Genomic DNA, 18,036 nt, shown 5'->3' with positions numbered 1-18,036 from the left:
TCTGCACAGTGTATGTGTGTGTATATACACACACTTCCATACATATATATGGTGCAACAGTTCCTCTCTTTTTAAACAGTTGGGAAGGTCCCCAGGCTGTTTGCATGTGGCTGCACAGGCCCAGAGTAAACCTGTGAGCTTTTTGTTTATTTGAACTTGGAAGAAACCATAAGAGGATTCCATTAAGACTCAGGCAAATTCCACTGAAAATCCCAGCCCAGTGAGGAGGCTCCTTCCCAGAATCTCTGTTTTCCCCAGCTTGGCAAGAGCACACTTTGCACCTTGCCACTGCAAAGGGTCACAGCACCAGCCCCAAAATTCTCCCTCTTCACCCCTTTCCCCATGGCTGAGTGGGACCCACCAGGGAATTTCCACAAAGAAACTCTTGGAATTTCTCCATGGGATCTGCTGTCCCTTCCCTTGGGATTGTCACAGTCTTGCAAAATTGTCTGAAGTGGTCAAACAGTACAAATTCTGTCTCTTTTCAAGGAGCCTCTATCAGTGTTTATTCTGCAGGCCCTGCTTTGGAACCTCTCTGAATTACAGTGCCCAGGGTTTTGCTCAATGTTCCACTCCAAGCTGGAATCTGCACTCACTAAATCAGCCCTTCACAAATGGAATATTTTTTCACTTCTTGCTGGGTGGGTCCATACACTGAAAAATAGGTCAAGAACAGTAATCTAAATCTACTGCTAATAAATAATTAAAGCTAATGGAATTTGCACAAGATCTGTGAGCTTGAAATATTTCCGAAAGTACTGTGGTGTACGTTTTGCTACTGTAAATCAAGATTTTTTATTTATCATTGTGCTAGGTTGAAACATATCTATAAATGTGACTTTAAAAGGGTGTTTTTTTGTACAGAGAAAACACTGGCATGTTAGTGTATTGAAATAACTAAAAATATCTCAGAAGATTGATATGATTGTGATTCATTCTTTAATGATCGGATTTCAAGTAAATACTTCAGCAGCCTTAAGCAATAAGAGGTTTTATATCTCATTAAATCAAAGTGTAAATTGAGCAACAAATTGTTTACTCATATGATTTACTTTGCCTTATATTTTAGGAATTAAGTAAGTCATCTAAGCTACTGTATAATACCTGTTTGAACAACTAGCTGGGATTTCAGTTTCATCTCTTCTAGATTAAAGCAAAGTCGAACTTGCTGGAACTAATTAAATATAAAGACTTAAATGTTTCCTTTAGTACATCCCCAATCACATGTGCTCAGGATTTCTGGTGGGAAAAAAAAAATTGGAATACTCTGGATTTTTTCATAATACAAAGAAATAATATTTAAACGTGGTATTTTGCACTGGTAGGTGTCTGAGTGATCCCGACCCCTTCACCCATTTCCCCATAGCAGGGTGAAGCATCTGTGCTTGCTGCCTCTCTCTAATTAACCAGCAGAACTGCTTACTCCTAATTATAGTTAACTTGCTGATTTGTGTGTTTCGTGGTGACAAGTTGTGTCCTTGAAGCACACAATAATCAAACACACCTCAGAAGTTGATGCCAGCGTTCTTCCCAAATCCTTCGTGCTTGGCTGCCTCTCACCTCTCCCCCTTTCAGCTGCATTTATGGGAAGCTCAGCAACATTCTGGAGATAATAGTGGGGTGGATGGAGTGTGCAGAGCCCTGGTTGTGAGGGATAAACATCCTCCCAGTCCCTAGGAACAGACACCCACCCTCCCAGGCTGCTGTCTCTGGAGAGAGGGGCACAAACCTGGCACAGTTTTTGACAGGGGAGCTCCCCCTCAGCTGTGCTATTTCTTATCATGGAATGATTTGGGGTGGAAAGGACCTTAAATCTCTCCTCATTCCACCCCCTGCCATGTGTAGGGACACCTTCCACTATCCCAGTTTGCTCCAAGCTCCACCCAGCCTGGCCTTGGACATGTTCAGGGATGGGAAGTGTTGGGTGTTGATGGAATCACCAACACCCCCCTGCACAGCCAGTACGCCCTGGGAGTTGTCTGGAGGTTATTCTGTGTTGGGGTTTTTTATTTTTCTTTCTATTTTTAAGTTCTTACAAGAAAGAATGTGGGGTCAGGCAGTCCAGCCCCTGCCAATCCAGAGCACAGGGCAGTCCAGTGCTTTATTCCACGTGGGCAGACAGGGAAAGGGACACAGGAGGGAAAGGGGATGAATCCACAGCATCTCCCATGATGAGGCTGCTCCAGAATGGTTTGTGACAGCTGAACTGGTGATGTCACCCACGGGCTGTTCCTCATTAGGATCCCTGTGCCAGACACAGGGACATTCCCCAGCCCCTGCCTGGCTCCAGCAGACAAACTACAGAACAATTGGTGGGAAATGTGGCCAGGGAGCCCCACACTGGAATGTTCACCCAGGGTTTTGGGCTGGGTTCTTTCACAGGAGCACAGTGCTTGTGCACATGATAAAGGTGTGTAGGTCAAGCTCAGATCTGCTGGGCCAATTTATCAAACTGGGGTCAGAGGGCTCTTGTTGTGACATTTAGAGATAAGCACTTGGGAGGGAAATGAGATGGAGCAGCCTGTGAGGAGATCAGAGGGTGCTTGTGGAGCTTCAGACCTCAAGTAAATTATAAATACAGCATTGGTAGCCTGGCCATTGCTGTGTCCTTTGTACTGTACACAGGGTATTAAGATCTAGATAAATAATGTAGTTTAGTTGTCAGAAAGACACATTTGTTGCCCAGGATTTTAACACAGATTTATTCTTGGTTTATTTTCCATGGAGTTATTTTTAATGAGAATGGAAAGGGAGTTAAAAATTATGTGGATTCAGATTTCATTGTTTAGCTACTTGATCAAAATATAAACTCATTGTTCTTACTCTTGTAAAGAGGAAATGCTATATTAGCTTTCAGCCATCAGATTTGATTCAGATAATGATACAGCATCCTCATTCATGGGCTCTTTATCAGACACTGAGTTTGTCTCTGATAGAGCCCTTTTCAGAAAACTGCCCTACCCCTGATAAATCATCCAGAGAGGAAGAATGCATGTATTTAGATGGCATGGAAAAGTAGGCTAATAATGGGATTGTATTCCTATACTCAAATATTTCAGTGTGTTTGTGCTGATAAATTACAATTTGTTTTAATGTTCATTTGCATGGACCCTTTTCAGCTGTTCTGCTTGGCTGCAGTGTTTTGGTAGCTCTGTGAGGGCTGGAGCCTGGATGCTTTTCCTGTTTTGATCACAGCCCAGGCAGTAAAGGCCACCACACTTTAAACAGATAATAAATCACCCAGTGTCCTTGCTAACCAACACTGCAGATTCCCCTGGGTCTGAACTGAACGTCCTTCTTCCTGTTCAATTTAGTATTAAAGAAGGTAAAATTCTGTTTGAAGTTCAGTGTAATATTTTGAGACAAAGTCTGATGAGAAATTTTTCCAAACTGCCAAAAATAAATCTCCCCAGCAGAGCTGTGACTCGAGGCATATGTATTCTTGACTTCTGTCTGTTTATTTTTATTTCCCTTTGGTTGTGAGCTGTCTCAAGTTTTGATGTTGTTTCACTGAGGAAGGAATTATAAAAGTACCCTATAAACTCTTTCCTATAAACTCTTTCCAAGGACAAGGCAGGAAAAGAGGGGAGAAAAGAAAAACTGGTGTGAAAAAGGTGTTTATGCCTTTTGCTGTGGTGTGTGCCATTTTCCCACTCACCTGCATGGAGCTGAGTTTAAAACACTGGCTCACATTGCTGCAGTTCCCTTTCCTGGCCTGTTTGCTCTGGGAAGGGAATGGCAGTGGGATCTCTGTCTCAGTTGTTCAGCTGCAGCAGATTTCAGGTTCTTGTGAGGATTTCAAGTTGTCAAAGCATTTACCCCATTCAGGTGTGTGCTCTGATGTGTCCTGGGCTTGCCCCAAATGGATTTAAACCATTGCTTGCCAATGGAGCTGAATCACCCTGAGTTGCCTTCTCCTCCATCAGGAAATGTTTTAAAATCAGTTTCACCCCCAGCACAAGCTGCAGTCTGAATCAAGCACTTGTTTTCCCATGATGGCATGAATTTTGCTTGGTAATGTTCTGATTGCTGGGATTAATGTTTAGCATCCTGAGTTTGCTAAATCAATTCACTTGAAAAGTTTTCTCCCTTTTTGTTTCTGTTTTCATGGCTTTGGGATGCTCCTTCTATTCCTCTCCACCCTCCTTCTCTCCCTCTCTGCTGCTACAAACAGCCAACAACAACATCCCTCATTATTCAAGATGAATATGAAGGTGAAGTCCTGACATGGTTTATATCCTGAAATCAAAAGTGCTGCAAATCCTGTCTTTCAGAAGTCAGGATGTGCCAGAGGAGGCATTAAACAGCAGGATCTTGGCTAGAGCTTGCCATGGCCACAGGAGCAAGGATGACATTGTCCTGCCTCTGCCTTCACTTCTGACATCACTTTTCTGGCTGGTGCCAAACAAGTCAGTAAATTCAAAGGCAATATCAGGGACAAAACCCCTAAACCCAGTGATTTTCAGCCAGCTGAGATTTTTATTTCAAGAGAAGCTGTTTTGCCTGGATGATATAATTTTTCCTGATTTTATAAAGGGTGCCAGTATCCGGGCTGTAAATCTAATTCTGTTTGTAATTTCACTGGGCACTAAAACTGCCTCTGCCAGATTTTGGCCTTGAATGTGGGCATTTATTTTGCCATCAGTGGTTATTGTTACTTTCCTCAATGTCAGCATCATCAGGTTACAAAGAAAACACGTTCTAAAAGGTGCACAGCCCTCAGGTCTCCCTGAGAAGGCAGGGAGTGGGGAAAAGCTGCTCAACCTGCCAGTTTGCTTTGGTAGAAGTGTAATTTGTAGATGTTTGTGATCCACAAGGACAGTGTCCAACCTTTTTGTGTCCCAAAACAGGCAGCAGGATTTACCAGGAAACATTTGGGTGACTTGGCTTGGCCTAAGAACAGAAGCACAGTTTGGTTCAGTCCAAAGAGGCAGCTCAGAAAGCTGCAATATTATCCTTGACTTGATGGGGATTAAGCTGTATTTTAGTGCAATAACCATGTCAGAAGTGAAATTTGACTGATCATTTGTCTTTGATAGCTTCATTTGCCTTGGGCCCCCTAAGCCATTTCTCAGGGAGTGGGAGAACTCCTGATACTCCAACTCTCTGCATGACTTGTCATTTAAATGACAAAAATCACTTCTCTCAAAAGCCTACTTTTCCTTCAGGAAAATCAGATTAAACCCAAGGCTGAGAGTGTTTTGGTGAGTGGTTTAACATCCAATATGTTGCATGACTGTAGATGTGTAAGTAAATGTGTTGGAAAAGAGAATTTACCAACTTTTTAAGGTCACCTTCTTTTCTGAAAACCTTGAGGCCTCAACAGACCCTTCTGTATATAGAAAAAGTGCTTCAAAGATGTCTTTGTGACCCCCTGCACGAGGTTCAGGCAGCTCAGGGACCTTGGCCTGTGTGGAGGGAGGAAGATTTCATGGTGACTGTTCCAGTTGTGGGCAGTACATGGGGTTGTCCAGAGCCTGACCAAATCTCACCTGGCCTTAACAATGGTTCTTTAGCACTCATGTAGCACTAGTTCTGCTCAGCTGAGCCTTGGAAGTCTCCAGCAATGGGAAATCCCCCCTTTCCCTGCAGCAGCAGCATCAGTGCTGCCCTCCCAGGTGATGCAGCTTCAGGTTATTGGTTTAATTCTCTTCCAGATTCATTTCCAGCTGGAGGTGCACCATGAAGTGGCTGCTTGTGCCTTGTCAGTGGCAAAAGCAGGAATCAGCACCTTGGCTGTGCATGACTAATAGTGGCCTCTACAAAGTTACTGGATTTTATTCTTCAGGCACACACATAATAAGAATTATTGAATTTGTAAGTGAATTAGACTCAAACCAGCTTAGAAGTGAAGCCATAGGAAATTTTATGTACAATAAATGTACCTTTTTTTGTCCTAAATTATCTCAGTTGCTAAGTAAAAATATGCTATAAACCTTTAGAGTGATTTTGTGGGCAGTATTTTAATGAATTTTGTAGCACTGAGTATGTTGTAATTTGTAAGAAGAAATTTTGAGTTACACAAATAATACTTGTCATCTTCAATGAGCTCCAGTTCTCTGATGACTAAAGCCAGAGCACTCTTGGGAAAATAATAAATAAACCAGAGATTTTTCAAAATGGCAACACTTGTAGTTGAAATGATGGTCCAGAATCATCTTCCTTTAAGCCTGGCTTCCATTTGTGGGAATTTCCTTGGCATAAGTTCAGAGGTGTAGCTGCTGTGGAGGTGGATAGAGACATTTATTGCTAATCTCAAGAATGTTTCAGCTGAATTAGGGGAATGAAGGCATTCAGTGCTTAGCCAGCCCCACCACAGTTTGGGTAATTGTTACCATTGGCAGCACATGCAGGGGTGTGTCAAACTGGAAATTCACACCTGCTCAAAGTGTATAATGCTATTTTAATCTAATCTCCCACAAAACACAGAATTTCAGTAACACTTGAGAACTGAAAATAACATCAGGAAAAACACGATGATGACTTGTCCTTTCCAGTGTTTCTGATGGCATACCCTGCTTGTGTCTTCCAGGACCTGCGCAAACAGGTAGCTCCATTGCTGAAGAGTTTCCAGGGAGAGGTAAGAGCTGCTTCTGCTGCTTCTCATGTTTTCAGTGTTGCTTCACATGAGCCTGGTGTGGCCACAGAGCCCCCAGGGCTCAGCCCTTTGCATTTTGTGTGTGCAGGGAATGCCAGCATCTGAAGGGAGCCTGAAAGATGGAAAGGGAGGTTTTACAAGAGCACAAAGTGGCAGGACAAGGGGGAGGGCTTCAAACTGACAGAGAATAGGTTTAGATTGGATATTGGGAAGAAATTCCTTCCTGTGAGGGTGGGGAGGCCTTGGCACAGGTTGTCCAGACAAGCTGTGGCTGCCCCATCTCTGAGAGTGTTTAAAACCAGGTTGGATGGGGCTCTGAGCTATAGGGGGATAGAATATAAGGAAATAAAGATAGTGTAGAAAGTAATCTTACCCCTAAGGAGCTGCAGCTGGGTCAGTTAGCAAAGAGTAGGAGCAGGCCTGACTTGAACAGGCCACAGCTGTGACCAATGAGACAAAGATGCTATAAAAGAGTGGGGTGGCTGGTTGGGAAGGGAACTGGAGTCAGTTGGCTGCTTTGTGAAGAAGAGTCAGTGCTCTGAGGAGCTGCCCATGGGAAACACCAAAGAGGTGAGAAACTTTTGTGATAAGGATACAACAGCATGGAACCTTTGCAATAAGATGGCAACACTGAGAAACCTGGGATAGAGGAAAATGTCCCTTCCCATGGCAGTGGTGTGGAACAAGATGATCCTTAAGGTCCCTTCCAAGCCAGGTCATTCTGTGATTCAGGGTTTGTGCTGGACAATCTGAACTGGTGACTTTGCTCCGAGGTCCCTGAGCCTCTGTCACTGTGGCCCATCCAGCCCACTGGGCCTCACTGACCCTCCAGCTTGAGCTGTTACTGAATGCAGTGTGGTGCCCTCAAAAAACACCAAAATACTGCAAATTCTGCTCCCTGCAAAGCTTTTCAGCTGTAAAACACTGTATTGCAGAGGGCTGAGGGAAAGCCTTGGGTTGGCAGGGGTTTGTTGGGGAGGCTGCAGGGGCTCCAGCCCCACTGCTGGCCCCCGCTCGGGTTTCTCCTCACAGAACCCACCAGCAGAGTGCTCAGGGGTTTAAAAGCCAACTGTTGTTATTCTGAAGGGTTTCTACAGGCAAAGGCAGCTGGGCCAATGAGTTTTCCATTCTTGCTGTGGCCAGATGGGAGCCATGGTTGTGCTGCTCAGAAAGCATCAGGGAGGAAGGTGGAAATTCCATTTGTCCTTGTAAAGCTCCCTGCCTGCCCAGGGTGCTGGATGGAGCTTGAGCTCACACTGATACACATTGCACAGCTCTGCCCCTCAAGATTTCTGTTCCAGCACTTCCTCAGCCCATGAGCTGTTCCCTGACTTTAGGTTGTGGCAGTTCCATCAGCACAGGGAAGTTCAGGAGCATGTTTGCAGGGTAGGGATTTAAGTGCACAACTCCCCTTAGTGAGGCTTGCAATCCTGATCACCTCTACATCCTGCTAAATCTGTGTCCCAACCAGGCAATAATCCCTCATTCAAAAGCAGCATGGTACTTTTTGTTTTACAACCTGATTTCCCAAGTATTGCTAGAAATAAATAAATAAACAGGATAACTTTGTCCTTGATACATCCAACAGACATTTGTGAGAACAAAGAATGACTTGTGTGAGTCCGTTTGCCAATGGAAATTTACACTTTAAAATTGCTCTGAGTGCATTGCAGTGCTCTCAGAACCTTTTCACTTCAGTTTCAAGCTTGCAATGCACTGACTGAAAAGTGCATGTGTGCTTTCAGCACTGTTCTTTAATGAAGGGGATGTCTGAGGATCAAGTAAAAAGCATAAATTTAAATTTGGCTACAGTGAAGGAGATTCTTCCATTAGATCTTCCCTGGTGGAGACAGCTCCCTGTTACCTTGGCATGGCTCACACACACTCCTCTCCTGTGGTTTTGCTTCACTGATATAAAAGTGAAGTTTATTTTGGTATAAATTCAACCTCACCAGAGTAAAATTTGTTGTTGTAATCCCCTGTTACGTAAATGAAGCACAAATACATGAAAAGATTGTGCTGCTGAGTCTCTGAGCTGGTGATTCCTGTCTCCCTAATCGAGACAGGGTTTCAGAAACCTAAAAAACCTGAACTAATCATGATTGACTACATAAATGCACCACATTAAACTGTGAATTATGGTATTTGATTATAGATGTAATTACTGTATCTTGTTTTGGAGACAAATCAAAATACCAAGGAGATGAGCCTGTTCTGTTGAGTTATATTTGATTGTTCAGGATATAGATCTGGTTTCTGGTTGTTGTTAAGGCTGACTTTCTAAAACATCAGGAGATAACTGCTCTGGGTATCTCAAAAACAAGTTTTGTTGAGCAAATAGGCTTCTCTCCATTTCAAATCCACAGGAGATGCCTCAATTCCTGTCCCTTGAGAGGCTAAGGGAGCAACACTGCTGGGAACAGACACTGACCTCAGCAGCCCCCTGGGATTGCCTGGCAAAAATTTATTACCTGGCAGGTGATCTTTAATGTCCTGGGAGGAGCTGGCAGAGGGACCTTTGGTCACACACTACCTGTGGGATGGGATGTGAGCAGGGAGGAGGAATAGGGCAAGAGGTTCCCCTATTTTACTACACACACATCAGTTTTCAGCCCCACGTTTATCCCTGGAAGTGTCCAAGGCCAGGCTGGATGGGCTCTCAGTAACCTGCTCTAGTGGAAGGTGCACATGGCAAGGGAGCTGGAACAGGATGGGCTCTAAGGTCCCTTCCAAACCAAACTTTTCAGTGATTTTGTTTTTTTGTTTTTTTTTTTTTTAAAGATTAACAGCAGTGAATAAATAAAACAGAGGTCAGTGAAGTGGTGAGAGTAAATGTTTTTTAGGGTCCTTTCTGCTGGAGAATGAGTGTCCTGGAGCAGGAGTAGGGAATGCTGTAGGAGCAGCCTCCATGGGCATTGTGGGTGGCAATATGGAAATTTGGGGCACCACCAGCTGCTCACTCAGCACTGAGGGAAAAGGTTCTTGCCTGATGCAAATTCTCCATTTCCCTGTGGGAGAGTCTCCCTCTGACTCCTGTGTCCAGCCCCCAGTGCTGCTGCTGCCTCATCCTTTGCCCAAACTCTGCTCTTAGACAGAATTAGGTGCTTTTGGCATGAAATAATAACCTGGACTCCACATCAGAAGGGAAATGGGCTTTTGCCAGTCCCATGTGGGCTGAACTGTCCACGGGGCTCTGGGCTCCAGGGAGGGCCAGCAGGTCAGAGGATGGAGGCAGCTCAGATAAGCCCAGGTGTTTAAGCAGCTTTTCATGGATATTGCTGTGTTCCTGCTCCCCACCCCTGCCCTTCCTCAGCACTTTTTCTGCTGTGAGCCCACGTTCAGCACAAAGTTGGGGTCTTTCCCCCTCTTTTTGCTGCCTTAGTTTCCCACCAGGTGGGTTCAGAGCAGCTTCTCAGCACAGGGGAGAGGCCAGGAGAGCAAAGCCAGGGGCAGGAGCAGCACAAATGTGTCAGCTCAGGTTGACTTAAACTGTCCTTGAACTGTGCCTGGGTGAGCCTGACGTGACTTGGAGAGAGGGGAAGTTAAGCTCAGGTATTTATGTCCCCTCCCAAACACGATTTATGGGAGCTGCTGGTAAACCTGGGGCCAGTTGGCTTTTTTAAACAAACCCACAGGTCACTTTAGCCAATTTTTCTCTTCAGTTTGAGCATGGAATGTTGATACTTCCCCCCAGTATTTTTCCTTTATATCATATGAATTTATAAATACCGGACAAAGCAGAACATTCTTTGTTCCTTGGTTATTTATCTCATTCATTCAGATAACAACTGTTCCAGTTATCAAATATTCAGTTTCCATTAGTACTTGGAAATAACTTTTTTTGTATAGATCTCAGTGCGTTAAGTAACTGGATTTTTATGATAAGAGTTAAAGTGAAAGCACTATGAAATGGAATTTAGCATACTACAAATTTTCAAATGCATTCCTAGTTCAGCATGAGCCCCTATTAATTCATCACTGGAGAATAGTTTTATTATAGTACTTTTTCCTTATTTAGGATCTTAATGGAAATTTGAAGGCAGTTTTCTAATTTAACAGAATGTTGTGTCTGCTTCAGAGCTGATGGTACTGTTCTTTTGAAATCTGTGGGTAACTTCTCTGCCTTCCCTGGAAGATTTAAGGTCTGGGTGGTGTAAATATGCTATTGTGAGCAAGACAGTTAAAAGTCATTAATTTCAGAAGTGTAAAATTCCTGTCATTTTGATCTTAAATCTCTGTCTTGCTTTTCCTTTTCCTTGCCATTAACTTGAGGATGCAACTTATTAATGGTTCCCTCTCCCTATGCTGGGCTAAATACAGGACAGAATCAGGAAAGGTTAAAGAGCTTCACCATGCAATCATGACATGATTATTATATACAATTAGCAAGGCATCCCTGCCATCAGCTGTCTGAATAAGCTGTGGTTTGGGTAGGTCACTGTGCTTTACCATGGGTACATCAGTGGATGGATATTTGTACATGAAATCTGAAAAAAAATCCAATTAAAAAAGAAGGGATGTTCTTGGGCTATGTTAATTTACAGAGCTGAAGTTGTGGTATGGAAGTCTAATGTTGGAATCTGTATTTGTAAAGTCATCAGACAGATATTTTAAGGCTGGGAAAGGATTTCCTGAGGTCATTAGCATTCTTTTCATGTGGCATAAGAGCACTGTCCAACAGTAATGCAGTAATCCCTCATTTGGAGAACCCTCTAAGGCACAGACTCCAAAACAACGTGCTGGACTTGATGTCTGTGAAAGCCATTTCTCATATGCTTCTCCCAGAGCAAGTACTTTTAAGGGTATTGCCATTCTGATGAGACCACTCTGGCTCCCCACTCAGCTGAATTGCTCTTTAAACTATTAATTTGGTCAGTCAGTAATCTAATAATTTTCCATATGCAGACAACAGAAGCTGAAAATCAGTTTGATGTGCTGGAACTACTAATCATGTCTTTGAAGGAGTACTCTAATAAATGTGTGTGCCTAAACCACTTCAGACCTACGTTCCTTCTGCATTTTGAGAGATTATTCCTGAGCTGATACTCATATTTTTTCTATTTTACCCCCTTTAATTTCCTTATGTTAAATTTCCAAACCTAATTAATACAATTTCTTTCCTGTACATTCACTCCATGATGGCTCAATTAGAGCAGCAGTAGAACTGTAGTTCAATATTCAGGCCAACTTCATAATTGAAAACACATTTTCTTCTCAAAAGCTGCAGCTGGTTTGGTTCTGCTCATGCAGAAAAGGATATAACCTTGCATAACATAGGAAATGAACGGTTGAGAGAGAAGCCAAATTCAATTTCAGTCAGATATTTTGAGGATAAGTCCATGATCTATGGAAGCAAGGGAATGAAAAGTGTGTGTATGTGGAAAGCAGCGTGTTCAGCACTCTATTAATCACGGCCAGCCTGGGTGCTGTTGTGTGCCTTGCGTTAGCACTGATGCTCGTAGGGAGGCTGGAGAGCAGCCAAGCACTCCAGAAGTTAACCTCTTAAAGACCCTGAGCTGCTTTCTGTTGAATAAATGTAATTTTGTGGTCAGAAATAAATGCTTGTGATGTAGCAGGAGCTTTGAAAACAACAGCGTGGCAAAGCTATTACAAATTGCTCTGTGTTGGGGAAGTCAACAGCATACATCAAAATCCAGCGCTCGTGTTTGGGCCCACAGCCTCCCTGCTTTCCAGTGGAAGGATCATCAAAACCTTCTATTTACCAAAAGTGAATGTTTTTGGCAGTTAATTCTCTTTTAAAGTCCACTTTTCATCTCAGTTCCGTTCCCCAAAGCAGGAAGAGGTCGTGACCTGCTCTTGGGGTAACGGCAGCTCCACAGCGCTTTCATTTCTTTGTTTACAGAAGTGTGTAAATGATTATTTATTTATTTTTGGCTGGCTTGATTGCAGTTTAAACAACATCTTTCCTGAGGAAGGTGATTTAAATATACTCCAGCATCTCACTGGCAGATGAGCTCTCCCTGCTGAGCACATGGGGTGGCTGCTGCAGGGCCAGAAGCGTCCCCAAGAGGAGACACTGACCTGCAGGGGAGGGGCAGAACTGCAGAGACTCTCAAATACAGAGCCTCTCTTATTATAGCAATAATATCCTTTTCCTTTATATCAATATTATATCAATATTATATCAATAATCCTCTTTTCCTTGCTGGGACAGCTCTCAAAGTCCCCAACCTTGCACATCCCACCAGAGGCAGCGACAGGCACCGTGCACCTTCCCTTGCAGGTTCCTCTCCAACTTGCTGGCAAGTTGTACCAAGACAGCAGAGACTACCAGAGTAACTTTGAGGAGGATCAGCCCAAATTCTCTTATTTTTACATAATTGACAAAGTGCTGAAATTCCTGTTGGCAGCTGGTGGGCTGTCTGTGCCGCTGCCACGCGCTCGGGGGCAACGGGAACAGTGGTGGGAAATTCAGTTTATTCAGGATTCCGACAGGCAGCACTGGTGCAGCTCACAGGGTCAGGAGTGTCTTCTCATCCTCAGGAGAAAAAAAGAGAGCTTGAAGTGTGCTGGAAGGAATGGGGATGGGAGGGCTGGGCTGGGCGAGGTATTCTGCTGAGTCCCTGTTTCTCCAAATACAGAATTATCTCTGTATTTATTACAGAATTACCTCTGTTTATTACAGGTTTTTATCACTATTTTATTTTTATTACTGTGAGGCTCTATACAAGCTGGTGTCTGGTCTTGCTTTGTCAGAAAAGAGAAGCAAGAGGGTGATTTCAGTACAAAACACCAGGAAAAGGGTTCATCTTGGTATTTATTGCACAAAGGTGGTTAATGAGCTCCTTCTTGAACAGATTGCTCTGACCTAATTTTTTTTAAAATACCTAAACAGAAGTTTGGATCATCCATGAGGGAGAGGAGTGATTGTGGGTGCCAGGTCAGAGCCTGGAGGTGCACGAGCAGGTGAGGGCACCGCTCACCTTACACAGAGTTCCTGCTGCTGGGGCTGATGTGGGGTAGCCCAGGCTGCTCTGTCCTGGCTTTCTGCCCTTCCTCCCTGCCCCATTTCCCAAACATGGCTGGGCTGGCATGGCCAGAGTTGCTGTCAATCCTTGTGCTCTCCCAGAACCTCGAGGATGAGAACTGGCAAGCTCTGACATCTCCCTCTTTGGTGACAGAAAAAATGATTTGTTGATTTATTCATTAGAAAGATCTTCCAGTTCTGGGGGAAGGATGTGTCCCCTGTTCAGAGGGCACTTCTTTGTTTTACCTTTTTGGCATTAAGAAAATTCACAACTGGCCTGTGCTGACTTAAGGAGAGAATTTGCATCCCAAATTCTACATTTTGGGATGCAAAATGTAGAATTACAAAGGTAAATAATTATTCCTTGTGCAGCCAAATTAGTGCACCCCATATCTGGTTTCACACAAGGTTTTTACACCCCTTACAATTCAGGTACAACACAATTTGACTAATCACTAACACCCACACTTATTAATTGGAGTAAAACATTGCAAATCAACCCTGTTTCCACAGAAATAGGATCCAGGCATCCGTGCTTGCTGGAGTTACTGGTTTGTGACACCAGAAAACACTGTGAGGGTTTGAATAAAGTGTCAGAGGGGCTGGGATGTTGGCATTAGCTTGGTGCTCAGGAGTATCCTTTATCCTTCCATGAGGAAAGTCCTTATTTCCAGGACCAGGCTGTCCTTTGATTGGTTTTACTTGAGCATGAAAAAACACCAAGAAGCCTCCAGGAAAATTGTAACATGTCATTACATCAGAGTGTATAAAATGAACTAATTAGACATGAACAAAGTTAATCCACTGTAAAGATTGATCAATAAAAGAGATTTTTGGTAACATTTGGCACTCTGAGCTCCCTTGTGCCACCCATTCTTGTCCCTGGTTTTGTGCTGTTCCTGCTGATCAGGGGATCAGGGATGTGCAGGAATGAGGGACCCATGCCATGGGGTGTCCTTGCCCCAGCTCTGGGTCCCACCTCCTCCCCCGTGCTGAGCCCAGCAAATGCACAGCATGAGTCAGTTCAGTTTGCCAGCACAATGGAAAATAAATTCTTTCTCTCCTTCCTTAGTTCTTCACCGAGCCACTGAGCTGAATCACACTCCAGGAGGAGGAGGAGGGAGCAGGGCTGCTCCCTGCCTGCCCCAAGGATGGGCTGGGAGCTGGGTGAGAGCAGGGGCTGGGAAACCTGCTCTGAAAGGCAGAGGCAGCTGAGGAGGAGGCAGGTGGGGTATCCAAGGCTCCAGGACAGGTCCAGCAGGGACAGCACAGCTGCTGATCCAAAGGCAGGGTGGCAAACAGGGTTTAATCAGAGCTGTGGCTCTGCTCTCAATATCTGCAGGCACACGTTGGGCTGGGCTGCTTTACTGGGAAGGAAGATCAAAGTTTGGAAAAGCAGCAAGGAGCTGTCCTGTGAGAGCATTCCTCAGGGGATGGCAGCGTGGTTTGTCTGGGAAAATCAGGATTTATCTGGGCATGAAAGGAAGAGGGGGTTTTAAAGGGTTCAAGGTTGCAGCTGTTTCACAGTGGAGGGAGCAGAATTGAAAAGTTGAGGTGTTTGGGTCTTTCCTAAAGCTCTCTGCTGAACTTGAGGTTAAACCAACAAGTTGCTGAGGCAGGGGTGCCCTTCCCAGGCTCTTTCCTGGTACCTCTGTCCCAGCCCAAACAGCTTTGTTAAACAGATTGGTGTTGGATCCACTCTGAAGTCCTTAATTCTGTTAAAGAATTTATAGCCCAGCTAAAATCCACGCCATATGCCTTAAGCAACTGCACAGAAATAAATTCTTTATAATTTTGCTTCAAAACTGTTTTAATTGCAACAAAGCTAAAAATAAGAATTTTTTACTTTTTCTTTTGTCAGTGGCAAAATAAACTAAGAGACGGTGAATACATTTTTATTAATTTGTAAATTACAATGTTATTTTTATAAATTTATTTATTAATATAGGTATCTCTTGGTATTAAGAAAGGGAAATTAAGCCAACTGTATTTAAAGGCTTCAAAGCAAGACTGATACATTAATATTCCTGCTATAGCCACCATTTGGTTCCAAGGCAGTTATTCAAGAATACAGCATGGCTTAAAAGAGTGGTGCTTTAATGAGTTGTTCTTGTGCTTTTCCCTTTGTTTCATATGGTTCTTCCAGTTCTTAATGGTGTTTTGGTAACTTGTAGTAATTGAAGACAAATGGAAAAACTTCGTGATGCAAAACAATACGACAGAGACGTGTAAGGGAAAAGGGATGGGTGTCTCCTTAAGGCATCCATTTATGAAAAATCAGAACAGAAAAATAACTTCTCTTTTAAATAATTTATTTTTGCTTGATAAATCAGTTCCAGATTGTGTGCAGGACAGTAAAAGACATGTTAAGGTGGTTAACAAGAGTGGGAACTAATGTGGAGAACTATGAGGATAAGTGGAAGAGCTGGGACTGCAAAGTTCACATTTAGCACAGTTGTGTGAACACTTGTGGCACTGAGAGTAAATCACCAGTGCTTTGGTAATGGCAGACACACACAGCACTGGGAACCCTCACAAAGGAGCTGTCTTTGGGTGCTGAGTGAATCCAGGAGGAGCAGCACATGTGCCACTCTCGTGCTCAGAGATGTGTTGAAGTGCTGATACCCCTCAGTTCAGAGAATTCAAGTGTCAGTGCAGGATGTGCTGGCATCTGGCTTCCAGTCCAGCTTCCTTGCAGAGAGCTTCATCATCCTGTTCCATCTGGAAATTCAGGAGCAGAGGTGTGCATCCTTCAGTCTGACTGCAGCCCATGAGGTGATACCAGGTTCATACTGCCCAGAGCATCCCAGCCCTGCAGACCCTGCTCAGGAGGTTGTGGGGCACTAAACATCAGACTTGAATTAATGCTGAAATCTCCTACTGCATCAAAACTGACAGATCCCAAACTCAAGGCACAGGCTTTGCTTCTGTCCTTCTGAACTTGGCTGCACAGAGCTGAAAGAGGCAACATTCAGAGAAACCTGAGTCCAGCACCTTCCCTGGCCTGGGTGCCAGATTTGTGGTGCTTATGTAAATGTGGAGATAAATCCGTGCAGTCCATGGATGATATTTTGATGTCAGCCAGGTGCAGTGGGTATGAGACTGGAACCAAGTACTCCTGAACTGTCCATGTTCTCTGCAAAGGCAGAGTGGGATCAGACCATGGAGATCTTCATGGCAGGTTGGAAGGAGATGATTCTGGAGGGGAAGGGGAGACACTCAGTCTCCAGGGTGACCTTGGTACCCTGAGCATCAACTCAGGAGAGCACTTGACCTGGAAATACAAGGTGGACAAAGGGAGGACTGGTCTCAGCCCAGTCTGGCTGCAGCTCCTCCGTGTAGCTCTGGTGATGTTTCAGGGATGAGGAGGGAGATGAAGGCTGTGCTGAGCAGGGAGGATTCCTGGTGTCTCATTTCTGTTATCTCACTGCAGCGCCAGTGGTATTATCAAGACAAATAGGATGCCAAAACTTAAAAGTGAACATATGTTTATGGGGGTGGTGGGGAATACAGAGGTCACTGTTGTTTCTTTCTGCTCAGAGAAGACATAATGGGGCCTGGTTTAGATAAATTAAGATTTGGAGCTAAGCTCGTGTCAAGACAACGCGAGTGTAATTATAAGTTGACTTCTTTCAGGGTCCCTGAAGTTTTTAGAGTCAAATAAAAATGTTCAGCAAGAGTTTTATAATGTAGTTCAACAGTTTTAATGTGAGCTGATTGCAGCTCAGCCTTGCTGGCTCCTAAAACAATTTTACTTTGATTTGAAAAATTTTCAGTGAACTTCCAAATATTTCCATGTCATTTCAGTGCTCTGTTTCCTCTCTCTCTGGACTTCATTTATATTTCGCTATTTTTGATGTCTTTTTCCTCCCATATTTCCTTATTTCCTTATGCACCTGGGTGTTGGCATGCCTAATTATCTTTTTATTCCAGTTAAAGTTGTCATAGTGCTTTTTCTAAATTTTATTTTAAGATATAAAATAGTTGCAGTGCTCATTTTTAGCAAAACTTTAAACCAGACAGGTTGATTTATTTTTTTTAACAACTAAAACATAAAACCATATTTCTGCCTAGTGGGATTGTTTGGAATTCTGGTTTTGAATTTGAGGGCGAAAAAAGGGTGTAAAATACCTGTGATTTACAAACTGCTTCCTTTGGAAAGTCTCTGATCTCCTTGCAAGATGTTGTTTCAAATCTGGTTTATATTTCCATCACTCTATAACTGGTAAGGAGCAAATAAACCACACCTTCTATAATACTTAGAGAGAATAAAAGTACAAATGCTCTTTATTAAAATGTGGAAAAACTGTAATAGGAAAACAAATCCATCCTGTTATTTCCCAGAAATGGAAGCATTTTAAGTGCTTTGCTTTTCATAAAAGGGGCAAATGAATTTTTCAAAATACAGTACAGAATCAGTGCTGTAATGCTAATTGTATTTAATAATAGT

The 18,036-nt window shown here is 43.5% G+C and overlaps 1 protein-coding gene across 9 annotated transcripts in view; it reads left to right on the top strand.

Annotated features, from left to right (window-relative positions):
- The window catches only part of CUX1 (cut like homeobox 1), a 276,733-nt gene that overhangs the window by 100,363 nt on the left and 158,334 nt on the right, over positions 1-18,036 (top strand). For all 9 annotated transcript variants that reach the window (XR_011682422.1, XR_011682420.1, XR_011682421.1 and 6 more), the window contains exon 3: positions 6,533-6,580. Coding sequence is in view for 6 of the 9 variants with exons in the window: in XM_071448039.1 (XP_071304140.1) it covers positions 6,533-6,580 (48 nt within the window). In the remaining 3 variants the exon portion in view is untranslated. The remainder of the gene's footprint in view (positions 1-6,532; positions 6,581-18,036) is intronic.

Source organism: Agelaius tricolor, unplaced genomic scaffold (genome assembly GCF_023055355.1).
Source record: "Agelaius tricolor isolate 1412-34295 unplaced genomic scaffold, bAgeTri1.0.p SCAF_25, whole genome shotgun sequence".
NCBI classification, from domain to species: domain Eukaryota; kingdom Metazoa; phylum Chordata; class Aves; order Passeriformes; family Icteridae; genus Agelaius; species Agelaius tricolor.
This window is presented reverse-complemented; position numbering and strand designations above follow the sequence as displayed.